The 19,527-nt window shown below is 37.9% G+C and overlaps 1 protein-coding gene and 1 non-coding gene across 15 annotated transcripts in view; one reads left to right on the top strand and one right to left on the bottom strand.

Annotated features, from left to right (window-relative positions):
* C18H2orf76 (chromosome 18 C2orf76 homolog) overlaps window positions 1-19,527 on the bottom strand; it is a 70,005-nt gene that overhangs the window by 30,448 nt on the left and 20,030 nt on the right. For 12 of the 14 annotated variants that reach the window (XM_070241784.1, XM_023622780.2, XM_005601445.4 and 9 more), the window contains 2 exons: window positions 9,007-9,076; window positions 7,764-7,905 (listed from right to left, as the gene is read on the bottom strand). In XM_070241784.1, coding sequence (XP_070097885.1) covers window positions 7,764-7,893 — 130 coding nt within the window. In that variant the 5' untranslated portion in view covers window positions 7,894-7,905; window positions 9,007-9,076. Of the gene's footprint in view, window positions 1-7,763; window positions 7,906-9,006; window positions 9,077-10,200; window positions 10,323-10,757; window positions 13,266-19,527 lie in introns of those variants that run through there. The other 2 variants (XM_070241783.1, XM_070241781.1) reach the window with 2 other exon arrangements.
* LOC111768963 (U6 spliceosomal RNA) lies at window positions 13,351-13,457 on the top strand. Its single transcript, XR_002801642.1, has one exon. It is a non-coding gene; the product is annotated as a U6 spliceosomal RNA (small nuclear RNA).

Genomic DNA, 19,527 nt, shown 5'->3' with positions numbered 1-19,527 from the left:
TGGTCTCAATGTTTATCGCGCATACATTACTTATTAATTAGAAAGATACTTTTACAACAGAGAAATCTGGTGGATGGTGCCTTAACCAAATGACTTAAATCTACATTACCCATAATGGAACAAAGTGACACCATGTGCTTCCTGATATGATGTACTGAGGAGGCATCCCCTCCATCAGGAGTCAGCACACTATCTTTGTAAAGGTCAGCTAGTAAACATTTCAGGCTTTATGAGCCATACAGCCTCTGTCACAACTATGTAATTCTGCCATTGAAGCGCAAAAGCACTACATATGATATGTATACAAGTGGTGTGGCTGTATTCCAGTAGACTTTATTTACAAAACAGGTGGCAGGTCAGATTAGCCCACAGGTCGTAGTTTGTTGACCTGCAACCTACACGGTATTCCTGCCAAAATGTTTAACCTGAATCCAATTATGAGAAAACAACCAGACCAACCCAGATTGTAGGACACTCTATAAAACCCTGACCTGGATTTTTCTTTAAAAAATCACTACAATAAAAGATGAAAGACAAAAGAAGGTGGGAGACTGTTCCAGATTACAGGAGACTAAGAAGACTGACTTACCTTGAAAAGACACAGAGGAACCTTAAGTGCATGTTTCTAAGTGAAGAAGCCAGTCTGAAAAGGCTACATATTGTGTGATTCCAATTATACAATGCTCTGGAAAAGGCAAAACTATAGAGACAGTAAAGAGGTCAGTGGTTGCCAGGGGATGGGGCGGGGGATGAAGAGGTGGTGCACAGGGAATTTTTAGGGCAGTGAAACTATTCTGTACGACACTGTAATGATCGTGACATGACATTATTCATTTGTCAAAACTCACAGAACTTTACAGCACGAAGAATGAACCTTAGTATATGCAGCGCCAAAAACAAAAACAAACATTTAGAAGAACAGGGTATCCCAGGAAAGAATGCAGGTGGTGACAAGAGAATCTAGCTGTATTACAGATGTACGAAACCACCTCACTGAAGAGGGGAGAAGAACAGGTGCTGACCTAAATGACATTGGCACTGAATAGATTTTGTAAAACTAAGGCAAAAGGAACTGCACAAAAGCACTGTCCTCTAGTTAGTATCAAGTTGCTTCCCACAAGGTACAGATTAACAACTCTGATACTGCTACACAGACAGTCATGCACCACATAACAACGTTTCGGTCAACAACAGGCCACATGTGGTACTAATCTTATGGGACAGTCCTGTAAGATTACTATCATATAGCCTAGGTGTGTAGTAGGCTATACCATCTAGGTTTGTGTAAGTATATTCTGTGATGTTCAAACAATAATGAAATCACCTAACGATGCATTTCTCAGAACATATCGCGTTGTTGAGCAACACACGACTGTATATTGGAATCAAACAAGTAAATGGATGGCAGATGATGGGAGCCAGGTTGCTCACTGTCGGAGTGGGAATGTACAGACCAGCAGGGGAGAAAACTAGAATGATCCATGTGGTAACGGATTAGAGTTGGAAACATCAGTGAGAACTCATGTTTAACATATATATACACATGGTAATACAAAAATATTTATAGATGTGGGTATATACACGGGTTGATACATTTCTTTGCTTTGTCAGCTGAGAGAGCCTAAAAGAAATGACACCCCAGTAGTAACGAGCACACCTAGCACCTAGAAATTGGTTTCTAATACCATTCACCAATAAAAGAAACCAGGGCTCCTTAGAGAAATGGCTAATTCTAGAACTGAGACAGGAAATATACAAGATGAGCCCAGAGCATCTTATAGCACCATAAAGTAAGAAAGTGCTCAACACACACACACACCCACACACACAGACACACAGACAGATGATATATGCCAAAGAGGCACAGAAATCAACCCAAAGAGTTCCCAATGGCCAAATCTAGAACAAGTGAACAACAATATAAATAAAATCTCCGATGCAGAAGAAGTCCAAAGAAATGATGTAGATACTCCACCCTAAAGGAGGGGGGTACATAATTCCCCGCTCCTTAACTGTGAACTGTTCGTAGTAACTTCCCTCCAAAGAGTATAGTATGAAAAGGGAGACAAAAAAGAGTAACTTTACAGTGGAGAAACCTAACACTACTTCAAGCCAAATGATTAAGGTCGGCATCAACAATCATAAATCATGTACAGAGTATGTATCCTTGATACGATATAATAAAAGTGACACTTTATCATTGTGATCTTCCTCTCGAACACCCACAACCCCAGTCTAATCATGAGAAAAGCATCACATAAATTCCAATAGAGGCACATCCTACAATAGGCCTAATATTCCTCAAAACTGTCAAAGTCATCAAATAGGGAAAATCTTAGAAACTGTCACAGCCCACAGGAGAAGGAGATATGACAACTAAATGTAATGTGGTATCCTAGAAGGGATCCTGGAACAGAAAAAAGATATTCAGTAAAAACTAAGGAAATCTGAATAAATTATGGACTTTAGTTAATAATGCATCAATATTGGTTCATTAATTGCAACAAATGTAGCACATAATGTAAGATGCTAATAATAGGGGAAACGGTGGAGGGGAGCATTAGATATAAAGATAAAAAAGATATAAAGAAAATATTTCTAACTATTCTAGTATTCACCCAATAGAATAGACTGCTTTACAAAGAAACGTATCACCAGGAATACCAGGGTATAAAGAAGGAATTCTGAATTGGAAGGTTGGACAAAACCTCCATAGCTTTCTTCTTTTTCATAGGTGAAATGATTTTACATTCAGAGGCAAGATCTGAAGTATTACAAAGTATTGAAATGCTTCCAAATCAAAGAAGAATTAAAATGTCTTATATTATCTCGATAACTGGTTTGTATACTGGTCTAAATCTAGAAAATCATCTATATAAGGTAGCATATATATAGGGTACCTCTGTGATGAGAATATCTGATTAACATCCATTCAATTTTAACAATAGGTTTATTTCATTTATTTATCATATTTATATATAATCTTGTATATTTATTATATTTATAAATATATGAGTTTACTATATTTGTACAAGTTTAGGTTTTAATGGCATGATGTTGTGGTATAGTGATTCTCAATGGAGAATGAATCAAATTTAACCAAAGTTTCTTGGCTGAGGGAGAAACACGATTATGGCAGGTGACTATGTTAAGCTATGGGTGGTAAAAAGAGACTATGATAAGAAAAGAACAATTAGACAGGCAAGAAGGCATCTAAAATAACCCCCAAAGATCATTCATCACAATGATCTTTTCTGTCTATGTCCAAAATTCACCATGCTACAATGTCAAACCATCCTTCTAGCTTTCAGTGTTGAAAACACTAGAGCAAGATGAACTGAATTCAAAGGCCCTTTTGACACTGAGTGAATCCGTTTATTTCAGAGACCCTACTTAAGCAAGTGAGGCCATAGAGAATAACAAAGAGGCAATCAAGTGTGGTGTTTAAGAGTACACATCAGGGGCCGGCCCCATGGCCGAGTGGTTAAGTTCACACGCTCCGCTTCAGCACCCTAGGGTTTCGCCAGTTCGAATCCTGGGCAAGGACATGGCACTGCTCATCATGCCATGCTGAGGCGGCATCCCACATGCCACAACTAGAAGGATCCACAACTAAAAATACAAAACTATGTACCGGGGGGCTTTGGGAGAAAAAGGAAAAATAAAATCTTTAAAAAGAAAAAAAAAAAAAGGAGTACATATCATGTGGTTAAACTGCCTGGGTTGAACGGCAGTTTTGTCCTTTATTAGCCAAGTCATCTCAGGGAAGTTTCTTAACCTCTCTGTTCCTTAGTTCTTCATCTGTAAAATGGGGATAATAACAGGTCATAATTTAGAGGGATGCTGTGAGGATGAAATGAGATAATCTGGTTATTAGCACAGTACCCGACACATAGTAATGTTCGCTATTATTATTAATATTATTTCAAAAATTCCTCAGTAATAAACTATTTGGTATTTGTTGCGTACACAATTCATAAAAGGTAAATATGAATTCATCTTCATTCACCAACCTTTCAGAGTTCCACAGTACCTCAAATTAGATGACAAAGATAGGCTTGGGCACAGAGCCCACAACTCTAAAAAGTCTGTACCCCAAAAGCTCACCTTTATGTCAGTGGAACACATTTCCCACGTGTACAATGGAAACGAGTAGTGCTTATATTATTACTGACACAGGTGAAGGGTGTGAGCAGGCAGGGCTGAGCATCTAGCTGGGATCCATACCACTGCTCCAATGGGGAGGGCACTCCGGTACCCGGGAAGAAAAGGACTCATGGGGACAGGGGACAATACATCTCCCCCCCCCAACCGTAGCCGCTTGAAGATTGCATCTGATTCTCAAGGACTTTAGGAAGAGCCTATGCTGCACTGTACTGAGGACGTCACAGCACTTACTGTAGCTACACTAAGAAACACTGTAACTCATAATACACACGAAGGTTTTAAAATAAAAATGTAGGGATTTGTTTTTATTTCCAAATTTGAATATGCTTTTGTGATATCCTTTCAAAAGCAGGACACTCTGTAATTGGTGATATCTTAGGACCAGCTCTCAATCTCCCAGCAATTAAGGACACAGCAATAAAAACAGATACTCTGCGTGTAAGCCTATAGTTACTGTAAGGAATAATTATGTTCGCATGAGACCTTGTATAGTCACCACCAAGTAGACTGACTTGTCTGTCTTCTCTATGGGTCGAGAGACCTCGCCTACTCCTTGCTCAGGTAATACTGAGCAGTAAAACTACCCAAAATTAGAGAAGACAAAAGGTGAGGGAGAAGAGTTTAGAAAATTTACAAAGTCAATCAGGAAGTAAAATGTCAAGAATTCACTACATTTTAAAAAGCTAGCTATACACACTTACATTGCACATCTACACACCAAGATCTTGGTTTCTCAATACCACTCTCCAGTAAGGGAATCTGAGCTCCTCAGAGAAATGGCTGATCCCAGGGTTCGGGCAGGGAAAGACCAGGACAAGTCTGGAACATCTCGTTGTACCGAAAAGGAGGTCCTCAAAGAATGAAGGACACGTGTTAAAAGGACACAAGCCAGATTGAAGGGGCTACCACTGGCCAAAATGGGGCTGACTGGAGCATCAAAATAAATAATGATAGTAAAGAATTATAATCCTTTGAATAAAGTAAGAACCCATGAGCCCACAGTGATATAAACAAATGATTAAATTTAATTAAATAATTAAATAAATTGCTTACTGTAGAAAAACAACTAACAGAAAAATTCCATCATTGCAATAAGGAAAATCACCATTTGCCAATCATCATCATCATCATAATTGATTCAGGCAAGAATCATCAAAGAGGTACTAGGTCACAATAATGGCTGCCACCAACACCTCGGTCTCCAGGGAGCTCTCACCTCTCAGCGAAATTCACCCAGCCCCTACCAGGGGCTGCACTGGAGAACTTAGAAGCCTAGAGGAAAGAGCTATTTTTCCTCCCTACTTCAGTAACCAGGTAACAAGTCGTCAACAGTAGCCAAGAAGGAGGAAGTTTCTAGAAGGTTGTTTTTCAGAGCTATGTCAGGAAGAGATACCAGCATCAACCAGCAGGAACCAGATTGAGCCCCCCTGCAAGGGCAGTCCCTGCACAGATGACCTGAAGATGATCAGAAAATGCCCTTTTCCTCATCTTAATACTATAATCTCCACCCAAAGAGGACCCTAGGCCTTATTAGCATAACACACGATGTGCGTGAGAGTGCGTGTTTTCAGACTGTGCCTGCACCAGCTAACACTCTACCTGTGATAACAAACCTTCTCTTTTAAATATTCATTCCTCATCTGAAATAAAAGGACCTGCTTCCTGTTTTTCTGGAGAACCACGACTCTGGAAATGATTCTGCATGGTCTCCTATTTGCTGCAAATATACTTTGCTTTGTGTGACCAAAAAAAAAAAAAAGAATCATCAAAGAATGCTAAACTAGTGGGTGAAAGTTTGAGAAGTAACAGGATATTCATATAGTCTCAATATACACTCCTACAAGTTACTTTTCAATTACAACTAAAATTTACAGTGGAGAAACCTGGCAGACACTCCCTTAACCAACTGATCAAATTTACCCTCGCCAGTAGTGGGGCTAGTCGACAGCACATACCTCCTGATGTGACGCACTGAGAAGTCAGCATCATGTCTATGATTGCTCTGCCAGAAAGCATAACCTAAATCTGATGGTGAGAAAACATCAGAAAAACCCAACGGAGAAGCATTCTACAAAATAATTAGCCTGTACTATTAAAAACTGCCAACGTGATGAAATACAATAAAAGAGTCCAGATTAAAGAAATTAATTTCAGATTAAAGAAACTGAATATAACATATGACCTTGGATTTTCTTTAGTCATAAAAGACCTTATTGGGACAATTAAAATCTCAATGAGGTCTGTAAATTAGATAATAGTACTGTTTCAATGTTAAGTTCCTGATTTTCATCACTGTACTGTGATTATATAAGAGAATTCCTTATTTAGGGAATACACCCTGAAAATATTTAGAGGTAGAGGGGAATCATCATGTCAGTAACATACTTCTAAATGGTTCAGAAAGTAAAAAATGGGAGGCGGGGGTAAGGAGAGGAAAAGAAGAAACAGGGAAGAGAAGGAGGGAGAAGGAGAGTGGAGGAGGGGATAAAACAAATGGAACAAAATGGTGACATTTGGGGAATCTGTGTAAAGAGCACCCAGGAATTCTTTTGTTTGTTTCTGCAACTTCTCTGTGTCTGAAATTATAGGATCAAAGTAAAAAAAATTAACTTGGATATAAAGTGATAAATCTGACAAAACTCATGGAACTGTACACTACGATCTATACATTATACCATACATAAATTACACTTCAATTAAAATAATAAAAGCTTATTCTACATGTTTCATCAAATGTTGATGATCGGGACACTTCAATAATTAAGAACAGAGGTCAAGGGGGTTGGGGAGATAAGACTGATGATATTTAAGGGTATAACCTTGTAACCAGGACTAAAATAGCCATAGAGATTTAATGCACAGTTTATTGAACATGGATAGCAATATTGTACTATGAGTATGTAATATAAATATCCTTACAATGGCAACCATATCATAAATGAAATAAAATGCATATACAGGTATCAAAGTAACACAATGTAAACCTTAAATTTATACAATGTTACATGTCAAATTTATCCAATTTTTTTTAAAAAAAACAAAAAACAGAGGTTAGAAACCCATCAAGGACTTATCAAAATGAAGACTAACTTCGTGCCTACCGTATTTTAAGCTCAAAATGGTAACTACCGCCAGTTAGTCTGGCTGTCATTTCTGTGACCGCAATGACCAACAGCTCTCATGATTTCCTGGCTGTACAGACAGAGGCCTGCCACCTCCCTGCCACAGGACTCACGAGGCCCCCTCTGTGCTCCGCTGGGTACCACAATTAGCTACACTACCCTCCCTCATTAATCAACCTCCAAATACATAAGCCCGTGACAAGCAAACACAGACCTTACAATTTTTTAACTAAAAAAAACAAAGGAGAAGCCAAACATGATGGCAACAATCCCTGATGAGAGCGCACACATTGCGAAATGAGCCTTGGCAAGATACTTCTGCTGATGCCAAGGCTCAGAACAGGAACTAGCCTAGCATCCGCTTAAAACCTAGACTGATATCTTTCAAAGTATTTTTAAAAGATTACTATCAATGTTATAGTCAACAATTTTTTCAAAATACTAATAAAACAAAATGACTAAGATGTCTCATACCTTGCTTTAGAAATACTATAAACTCCTTTACAGTTTGATCCAAATTAACTCCGTGATATACTACAGGTCTGAAATTGCGATGCTCAAATGAACGAATGAGGCGAACTGTAACGGTCACTTCGGAAGCCATGTGAAGAAACTCCTGTGGCAAGGGACATGAAAACAGTCTAAATGACATTAACTCACAATTATCTACGAGCCTGCATTTACCTCATCAGCGCTCTGGCAAGCAGCCCATCTCTCCCACACTGTACGGTTACTGACAGTCCGCAAACCTAGGCCAGATTCCCGGGCATCCACAAGGTTCCCAATGTTACTTCCACCTATTCACTGTGATCCCAGACAGCTTTGTCACAGTCACTGATGTTCTGACTGGCAGAAAATTGACAGGGCACAGGAGAGGAACACAAGTGACATGGGGGGCGGGCTGCCAAACACAGACTCATGGCATATACCTGACCGCTCTGGATCTGCCAGGCCAGTGGTCTCCTCACCTGGCCCTAGATGAATTATGTTTATATTAGAGTCAACTATCCAACGGGTCGAAGTGTAATCTCACAAATGCTGTGAAATTTCAGGATTGATTTAATTATATGCCATGGTATTATCCATCTTTCATCCCATTGTTTACTTCGAGCATGTTTATTTCATCCTAAAACTATGCACTAGTCCTATGTGCCAGGGGTTAATATTTACCTCCATTAATTCTATCAGCAAATCATGAGGTAGTATATTCATTTTAAGGATGATGAAACAAACTCGGAGAGATTGTACAAATTGCCCAAGGTTGTCAAGCTGACAAATAATGGAGCCAGGATTTAAGCATCAATTTAATTCCAAAGCCAAAGCTCTGTCACCTCCAGAAAATCACCCCAAATTATTTCCTCCAAAAAAATTTACAAAGTTGCCACTGTTTTAAAGATACAATTATGGTACATTTCTATCTGGTAGTAACTACTTTATGCTACTTTCAACTTTGCATACAACTTTCGGCCATAATATACAATAAGTACTAGGAAAAAATTCCTGTAATACTAGTAAACATAAGATGTCCAACTTTACTAGTAATCAGAGAAATTCAAAATAACGAGATAGATCACTCACCAAACTGACACATTAAAAGTCTGACAATATCTAGTGTTGGCAAGTGTAGAACAACAAGAATTTAATCAGTGAAGGTGGGCATGCAAACAGGTACTACTTTTGGAGACAATCTGCAAATATTTTGTAAAGATCCACATACCTGTTGATCCAGCAACTTCAATCATAGGTAGGTACCCTGGGGAATTTCTCACATATGTGCACAGGGAGAACTGCAAAAGAACATTAATAGTAACATTTTTAATTGTAAAAACTGGAAAGAACTAAATGTCCATCAACAGGAGAACGGATAAGTAAGTGATGGCGTACTCATACAATGACTAGTACAAGCAGCCAGAATGAATGGACTCGAACTATGCCCACCAACGTGGAAGAATCGCAGAAACATTACAGTGAAGGAACAAAAGCAAGCTGCCAAAGGATCAGAGCACACTATCAATTATACAAAGTTCAAAAGGGTAGCTTTTACTATTTTTAAAAAGAGATTTCATTGTTATCTCGGAGGCAAAGGAAGGATTACGTAATTAGGAAGAAGTCCACAGGCGCTTCAATTATATTGGGAACATTTTATGTCTTAAGCAGAATGTTAGGTATATGGATGGTATATTATTCTTTATGCCTTTTAGTACATCTGGAATATTTTATCATATACAAAACAAGCCACACCAATTTGGCCTAGGATGTCTCTCTGAACCACAGAATGCTTACACCAATATTTTACTAAGTTTAAGAGAATATATAGCACATTACGTATGAAAAGCAAAGGTTCAAGCTGTTTTAATGCATAAAATAACTTGTAATTATAATTAGCTTACTGCTTATAATTAAATGAGTGGTTCTTAAAAACTGAAAATAATGTTTTCCCTCTAAAATAAGGTAAGAATTCGCATTATAATCTTGTTTAGTGGTTAAGGAACTTAAATTAACAAATCTTTTGATAATTCTAATATTAGCTATTATACTATTTCTTATTAAATTTGGTTTACATTGCCCCAAAAATCCTGATCCCAGAATCTACTAAGTAGCAGCAGTTCACCAGACATCTACAAAATTACAATTTAAAATATCCTGAGGTACTTAATAAAGAACACCTCTTGAGAAAGGAATATTATAAAAGACTTGTGTATTTCAGAAGCAGTGTTAACAGGTTTGTTAAAATTATAACCACTTCTTTCTCCTCTCACCTAACCCCCAAAACCGGAAAGGAGTCCTCCACACACACCCACACACACCCACTTGCTGGGAAAGCCCCCTCAGGCAGCCCAAGGCCCCAAAGTTCAGAGCTAGACAGATCAGTATCTGTCAACAGCAACATCAGATGAAACATCAATTCTACCTCTTAGCCGCAACGTATCGTTGGATCTCACACAGTAAACCTCAATAAACAGTGACTCCTTTTATCAATGGTCTGCTTGCGATAAAACAGGTCTGGGTATAAAGACAGCTCACGTAGGTAGCAAATTAAGATACCAGAATCCCAAGTGCATGAAATGAATCATATAAATGACCTAACCAAGGAGGCCAGGCAGGCTGGGATATGCATGCATCATGAAACTGTTTTACAATTGCAGGTTTGTTTTTTTCACTTAACAAAATGCTGCCCAAATGTTGTACTTAAATAGTCGAAGTTTTCAATTTAAAATTCCAAATTTGCATTAATATCTAATTTTGGTCAACAAGGTATTGTCATCTTCATCAGAAATTTGTTATAACTTATACTCAATAACTAAACAATAATAGCTACTATGGGAATGAAATCATTATCTAATTTGCCTTAAGGGCTGTGGGAAAGACAGCTGGTTAGTCTAGGTAGACGAACACCCTAAAGAGACAGCTTAGAAAGCCAATACTATAGATTATAAATGTGACATTTTCCCAGAAGGTTTGACCTACTTAAAAAAGGTGAATCTGGGGGCTGGCCTGGTGGCATAGTGGTTAGGTTCGCACACTCCGCTTTGGCAGGCCCGGAGTTCTCAGGTTCGGATCCCAGGAGCAGACCTACACACTGCTCATCAAGCCACGCTGCGGTGGCATCCCACATACAAAACAGAGGCAGACTGAGACGGATGGTAGCTCAGGGCCAATCTTCCTCAGACACAGACAACAAAAGTAAATCTGATCAAGTTTAAAAGGCATTCTTCAAATGAAGGGACAGAGAAGCCAAAAACAAAAACTTCGGGATAAATTAATAAAAAATATTCAAGGACCTGAAAAAAGATTTGAATAAATGAAATGACCATGTACTTAACTACAAAGGCTCAAAGTTGTAAAGAAATCAATTCTCCTTAAATTAATCTACAAATTGAATAAAATCCCAATCAAAATATAAGAGAATGGTTTGGGACAGTTGTCACAAATATTTCTAAAATCCATTTGGAAGAATACATTTGTGAGCTTAGTCAGCAAAGTCATAAAAAAAGAAAAAAGAGCACCACCTATTAAAATACATTACAAAGCAACAGTCAGACGTATAGTAGAAATACATGAATCAGCTTGAGTGATTTTCATATATTTACAAAATCCAGTAACAAAATTTAAAGGACAATCAAACTAGTTAATTTAAGCTGTGATACTGAAGCAGGAATAAACTGACAAATCAGCAGAACACAACAGGAAACTCAGAAATAGACTCAAGATTAGAGAATTTAGTATAAGATAAAAGTGGCATTTCACATTAGTGGGGAAAAGACAGTTTATTTAATAAATGGCATTGGGAAAACTGGTCAGACATTTGGCAAAATGTAATGCTAGATTGTTACCTCATCCTTATATAAAAATAAACCATATGGACCAAACATTTAAATTTAACTGGAAAATCATAGAGAGGCACTGCAAAAAAGGGTGTATATTTTTATAATCTCAATGTAGGAAAGACCTTTCTAAGCAAATAAAAATCAGCAACCATCAAGGAAAATGTTGATAGGTATAAACAACGTGAAAATGTAAAAGAAGACAAATAGCCTAATAGAAATGTGGGTAGACGTAATTTACAGGCAATTGGCAAATTTTTAAAAAGTCAAAGTCAATAATGTGAAAAGATGACCAACTTTATAAAGAACTGCTAACAGAAACAGTAAGATATCAACTTTGCCATCAGACTGGTAAAAATTAAAAATTGGGCGAAACCAGTGTTGGCAAGGATGTGGAGAAATAAATATTTTTATACACTACTGCTAAGAACATAAAATGGTACAGTCTTTCCAGAGGGGAGTGAGGTAATCTGTATCAAAATTCTAAATTTGCCTACCCATTGACATGGTAATTTCTCTTCCAATCATTTACCCTGAGAAGATAATTGCATCAAATATTTTAAAAATCCGTGAGTTCATAATGATACTCTGAAAAAGCCAATTAGTCACTCTGGAAGGTAACAGGGCACTTACCTGTTTTTCTGAAAATTGGCTTACCAAGGTGGTGGGGAGGGGGCATTGAAATGAGAAACCCATAATCAAATATTTTATGATTTTCTTATACAAACTATATTTCAAGATTACCAAATAGCTGATGAAGAAAAGTTCTTCTTTATGGAAAAATTACAGCTAAAAAGCACTGAAAGAATTGATAGAATTTAAAAATCGTGATTTACATACCTATCAGAATGGCTAAAATAAAACAGTGACAACACCAAATGTTGGTGAGGGTGTGGAGAACTCAGATCTCTTATTCATTGCTGGTGGGAATGCAAAATGGTATGGTCACACTAGAAAATAATATGGCAGTTTCTTACAAAACTAAAAATGTACTTATCATATGACCTAGCAATTGCATTCTTGGACATTTAAGCCAGAGAACTAAAAACTTACATTCACACAAAACCAATATATGACTGCTCATAGCATACGCATGTGTAATACCCAAAAACTGGAAACCCAAATGTCCTTCAATACATGAATGGTTAAACAAACTGTGGTATATCCATATCATGAAATAGTACTCAGTAATAAAAAGGAATAAACTATTAATAGACATAACAACTTTGATGGATCTCAAGGGAATTAAGCTGAATTTAAAAGCCAATCTCAAAAGGTTAATACTGTGGAATTCCATTTATATGTTAATCTTGTAATGACAAAATTATCAAAATGGAGAACAGATTAGTGTGGCTGGGGTTAGAGAGGAGGTGGGGAAGGGGGTGGCTGTGGCCATAAAAGGGTCGCATGAGAGATCCTTGTGATGGAAATGTTCTGATTCTTGACTGCGGTGTTAATGCACATTTATCAACACGTGATGAAAGTGCACAGAACTAAATACATGTGTGCATGCATGCAAACACTCACAAGTGCATGTAAACCTAGTGCAATCTGAACACAGTCCATGGACTGTATCAACATCAATTCCTTCTATCAATTGGTTGTGATACTGGACTATACTCGAGCAAGACACTACCACTGGGGGAAACTCGGTGAAGGGCACAAAGGATCTCTCTGTATTATTTCTTACAAATGCACGTGAATCTACAATTATCTCAAAATAAAAAGTTGCTAAAGTGCTCGATTCGGCAGCACATATACTAAAATTGGAACGATACAGAGAAGATTAGCATGGCCCCTGCGCAAGGATGACACGCAAATTCGTGAAGCGTTCCATATTTTTAGAAATTGACAACGACATAAAGAGATGGAAAGACATTCCATGCACATGGATTGGAAGAATAAACATAGTTAAAATGTCCATACTACCTAAAGCAATCTACAGATTCAATGCTATCCCAATCAGAATCCCAAGAACATTCTTCACAGAAATTGAACAAACAATCCTAAAATTCATATGGGGCAACAAAATACCACGAATTGCTAAAGCAATCCTGAGCAAGAAAAACAAAGCCGGCGGAATCACAATCCCCGATTTCAAAACATACTACAAAGCTACAGTGATCAAAACAGCATGGTACTGGTACAAAAACAGGTCCACAGATCAATGGAACAGAATTGAAAGCCCAGAGATAAAACCACACATCTATGGACAGCTAATCTTCGACAAAGGAGCAGACGGCCTACAATGGAGAAAAGAAAGTCTCTTCAACAAATGGTGCTGGGAAAACTGGACAGCCACATGCAAAAGATTGAAACTTGACCATTCTTTTTCACCACACACCAAAATAAATTCAAAATGGATCAAACACCTAAAGATTAGGCCTGAAACAATAAGTCTTCTGGAAGAGAATATAGGCAGTACACTCTTTGACATCAGTTTCAAAAGAATCTTTTCGGACACTATAACTCCTCAGTTGAGGGAAACAATAGAAAGAATAAACAAATGGGACTTCATCAGACTAAAGAGCTTCTTCAAGGCAAGGGAAAACAGAATTGAAACAAAAAAACAGCTCACTAATTGGGAAAAAATATTTACAAGCCACTTATCCGACAAAGGGTTAATCTCCATAATATACAAAGAACTCATACTGCTTAACAACAAAAATCAAACAACCCGATCAAAAAATGGGCAGAGGACATGAACAGACATTTCTCAAAAGAAGATATGAATATGGCCAAGAGACACATGAAAAGATGTTCATCATCGCTAATCATCAGGGAAATGCAAATCAAAACTACACTAAGATATCACCTTACACCTGTTAGATTGGCAAAAACATCCAAAACCAAGAGCGACAAATGTTGGAGAGGTTGTGGAGAAAAAGGAACCCTCATACACTGTTGGTGGGAATGCAAACTGGTACAGCCACTATGGAAAACAGTATGGAGATTTCTCAAAAAGTTAAAAATAGAAATACCGTATGACCCAGCCATCCCATTACTGGGTATCTATCCTAAGAACCTGAAATCAGCAATTCCAAAAGTCCCATGCACCCCTATGTTCATCGCAGCATTATTTACAATAGCCAAGACGTGGAACCAGCCTACATGCCCAGAAACTGATGATTGGATAAAGAAGATGTGGTATATATACACAATGGAATACTACTCAGCCATAAAAAAAGACAAAATTGGCCCATTCACAGCAACGTGGATGGACCTCGAGGGTATCACGTTAAGCGAAATAAGCCAGTCAGAGAAAGACGAACTCTATATGACTCCACTCATAGTTGGAAGTTAGTATATTGATAAGGAGATCTGATCGGTGGTTACCAGGAAAAAGGGGGGGGTGGGGGGAGGGCAAAAGGGGGAAGCGGTGTACCCACAACATGACTAACAAAAATGTACAACTGAAATCTCACAAGATTGTAATCTATCATAACATTAATAAAAAAAAAAAGTTGCTAAAAATCGTCATTTTGAAAACCCTAATGAAATAACGAATGTAAGCACTGATCATAAGGGGGTCATTAGGTAAAAGATTGATGGGAAATTTTAGAAACTTTGGGATACATGAGGGGCTGACAACACCTTAACTTACCAATCAACCTCAACGAATGAATCAAGCCTCCAGATCTAACCCCCAGTTTATGGGCTATGTCAGTGCGTGGAGCAACAGGTTAAATGGCACCACAAGGAGGCCATCAGCCAAGTTCAGAGTGTGGAAGAATCTATTGAATAAATGACTTGATTTCTTCAACAAATAAATACCATGAAAAATAAAGAAGAGGGGAAGATTATAAATTAAAGGAGACTTAAAAGAGATATATCAACAAATGCAACATTTAGACCTTATATGGATCCTGACTTGCATAATATTAGATGGTATTAGGAATTTAATGTTAATTCTGTTTCTTCAATATGTTTTTGAGTCCCTATCTTAAAAGACCAACGTATACAAAGGTGAAATGATATGATGACTGGCATTTGCATTCAAATACCCCGGCAGAAGAAAAACAATTACAAGATGAAGATAAAAAAAAAGAACGGTAGAATGTTGTTACCTGCTGAAACTGGGTGTATACGGGACCTCATCATACCCTTCTACTTTTGTACACGCTTAAAATTTTTCATAATAAAAACATGTTAAGAGAAGATAAGTGCACAAAGACGTACATTCAAGGAAGACTTTTTTTTCTTGAAGTGTTTCTAATAGTTCACAAAAACTAGAATCCACCTAAATGTCCGTCATGGAAGAGCTGATTAAGTAAACTATATCACACCATAAAATAAAACCCCCTGCAGCCAGAGGCCGGCCCACTGGCACAGCAGTTAAGTTCGTGCGCTCTGCTTTCGCAGCCCAGGGTTCGCCAGTTAAGATCCCAGGCAGGGACCTATGCACAGCTTATCAAGCCATGCTGTGGCACCACATATAAAGTAAAGGCAGATGGGCACAGATGTTAGCACAGGGCTAATCTTCCTCAAAAAAAAATCCCCTGCAGCCATTAAAGCATGATATGGATACATGGATACTAACTTTGAAAGATGGCTATGACATATAAGTGAATGAAAATACAAGTTAGAAAATCGCAGGTGATCAGTATCTCTATAAGCACAGAGAGGTGTCCAGAGAGAATGTTTACTGAAATGTTGACCGTGGCTATCCCTGAATGGTAGAAATCCAAGAGACTGTTAGCTGTTGTATATATTTCTAATATTGCTTGATGTTCTTGTTTTTGTTAATTTGTTATTTGTTTTTTTTATTGAGTTAATGATAGGTTACAATCTTGTGAAATTTCAGTTGTACATTAATGTTTGTCAGTCATGTTGTAGGTGCACCACTTCACCCTTTGTGCCCACCCCCCACCCCACCTTTCCCCTGATATCCACTAAACTGTTCTTAGTCCATAATTTTAAATTCCTCATATGAGTGGAGTCATACACAGATTATCCTTCTCTCGCTGGCTTATTTCACTTAACATAATTCCCTCAAGGTCCATCCACGTTATTGCAAAGGGAATGATTTTGTTCTGTTTTACAGCTGAGTAGTATTCCATTGTATATATGTACCACATCTTCTTTATCCATTCGTCTGTTGCTGGGCACTTAGGTTGCTTCCACGTCTTGGCTATTGTAAATAATGCTGCAGTGAACATTGGGGTACATAGGACTTTTGGGATTGCTGACTTCAAGCTCTTTGGATAAATACCCAGTAGTGGGATGGCTGGATCGTATGGTAGTTCTATTTTTAATTTTTTGAGGAAGCTCCATACTGTTTTCCATAGTGGCTGCACCAGTTTGCATTCCCACCAGCAGTGTATGAGGGTTCCTTTTTCTCCGCAACCTCTCCAACATTTGTTACTATTAGTTTTAGATATTTTTGTCATTCTACTGGGTGTAAGGTGATATCTTAGTGTAGTTTTGATTTGCATTTCCCTGATGATCAGCGATGATGAGCATCTTTTCATGTGCCTATTGGCCATCAGTATATCTTCTTTGGAGAAATGTCTGTTCATGTCTCCAGCCCATTTTTTGATTGGGTTGTTTGATGTTTTGTTGTTGAGTTGTGAGAGTTCTTTATATATTATGGATATTAAGCCTTTGTCAGATATATGACTTGCAAATATTTTTTCCCAGTTAGTGGGTTGTTTTTCTGTTTCAATCCTGTTTTCCTTTGCCTTGAAGAAGCTCTTTAGTCTGATGAAGTCCCATTTGCTTATTCTTCCTATTGTTTCCCTTCTCTGAGAAGGCATGGTGTCCGAAAAGATCCTTTTAATACTGATGTCAAAGAGTGTACTGCCTACGTTTTCTTCCAGAAGCCTTATGGTTTCAGGTCTCACCTTTAGGTCTTTGATCCATTTTGAGTTTATTTTGGTGAATGGTGAAAAAGAATGGTCAATTTTCATTCTTTTACATGTGGCTTTCCAGTTTTCCCAGCACCATTTGTTGAAGAGACTTTCTTTTCTCCATTGTATGCCCTCAGCTCCATTGTCAAAAATAAGCTGTCCGTAGATGTGAGGTTTCATTTCTGGGCTTTCAATTCTGTTCCATTGATCTGTGCACCTGTTTTTGTACCAGAACCATGCTGTTTTGATTACTGTAGCTTTGTAGTATGTTTTGAAGTCAGGGATTGTGATGCCTCCCGTTTTGTTCTTTTTTCTCAGGATTGCTTCAGCACTTCGGGGTCTTTTGTTGCCCCATAAGAATTTTAGGATTCTTTGTTCTAATTCTGTAAAGAATGTCATTGGGATTCCGATTGGGATGGCGTTGAATCTGTAGATTGCTTTAGGTAGAACGGACATTATAACTATGTTTATTCTTCCAATCCATGTACATGGAATGTCTTTCCATCTCCTTATGTCGTCATCCAATTCTCTCAGAAAGGCCTTGTAATTTTCATTATATAGGTCCTTCACTTCCTTAGTTAAATTTACCCCCAAGGTATTTTATTCTTTTTGTTGCGATTGTGAATGGTATTGTGTTCTTGAGTTCTTTTTCTGTTAGTTCATTATTGGAGTATAGAAATGCTACTGATTTATGTAAATTGATTTTATACCCTGCAACTTTGCTGTAGTTGTTGATTACTTCTAACAGTTTTCCAATGGATTCTTTGGGGTTTTCTATATATAAGATCATGTCGTCTGCAAACAGCGAGAGTTTACTTCTTCCCTCCCTATTTGGATTCCTTTTATTCCTTTTTCTTGCCTGATTGCTCTGGCCAGGACCTCCAGTACTATGTTGAATAAGAGTGGTGATAGAGGGCATGCTTGTCTCGTTCCTGTTTTCAGGGGGATGGCGTTCAGTTTTTGCCCATTGAGTATGATGTTGGCTATGGGTTTGTCATACATGGCCTTTATTATGTTGAGGTAGTTTCCTTCTATGCCCATTTTGTTCAGAGTTTTTGTCATAAATGGCTGTCGGATCTTGTCAAATGCCTTCTCTGCATCTACTGAGATGATCATGTGGTTTTTATTCCTCAGTTTGTTGATGTGGTGTATCACGTTGATTGATTTGCGGATGTTGAACCATCCCTGTGTCCCTGGTATGAATCCCACCTGATCATGATGTATGATCCTTTTGATGAATTGCTGAATTCTGGTTGCCAAAATTTTGTTTAGAATTTTTGCATCTATGTTCATCAGTGATATTGGCCTGTAGTTCTCTTTTTTTGTGGTGTCCTTGTCTGGTTTCGGTATCAGCCTGATGTTGGCCTCATAGATTGTGTTAGGAAGTGTTCCATCTTCCCTAATTTTTTGGAATAGCTTGAAAAGCATGGGTATTAAATCCTCTCTGAAAGTTTGGGAGAATTCCCAGGAAAGCCATCTGGTCCTGGGGTTTTATTCTTTGGGATATTTTTGATTGCTGTTTCAATCTCTTTCCTTGTGATTGGTCTGTTCAAATTGTCTGCCTTTTCTTGAGTGAGCTTTGGGAGATTGTAGGAGTCCAAGAATTTATCCATTTCCTCTAGGTTATCCATTCTGTTGGCATATAGTTTTTTGTAGTATTCTCTTATAATCCGTTGTATTTCGGCAGAGTCTGTTGTTATTTCTCCTCTTTCATTTCTGATTTTGTTTATCTGAGCTTTCTCCCTTTTTTTCTTTGTAAGTCTGGCTAGGGGTTTGTCAATTTTATTTATCTTCTCAAAAAACCAGCTCTTTGTTTCATTGATCCTTTCTACTGCCTTTTTCGTTTCAATAGTATTTATTTCTGCTCTGATTTTTATTATTTCTCTCCTTCTGCTGACTTTGGGCTTCATTTGTTCTTTTTTCTCTAGTTCAGTTAGGTGTAGTTTAAGATTGCTTATTTGGGATTTTTCTTGTTTGTTAAGATGTGCCTGTACTGCGATGAATTTTCCTCTGAATACAGCTTTTGCTGTATCCCATATGAGTTGGTATGGCATGCTATCATTT

This window comes from Equus caballus, chromosome 18 (genome assembly GCF_041296265.1).
Source record: "Equus caballus isolate H_3958 breed thoroughbred chromosome 18, TB-T2T, whole genome shotgun sequence".
Classification (NCBI taxonomy): Eukaryota; Metazoa; Chordata; class Mammalia; order Perissodactyla; family Equidae; genus Equus; species Equus caballus.
This window is presented reverse-complemented; position numbering and strand designations above follow the sequence as displayed.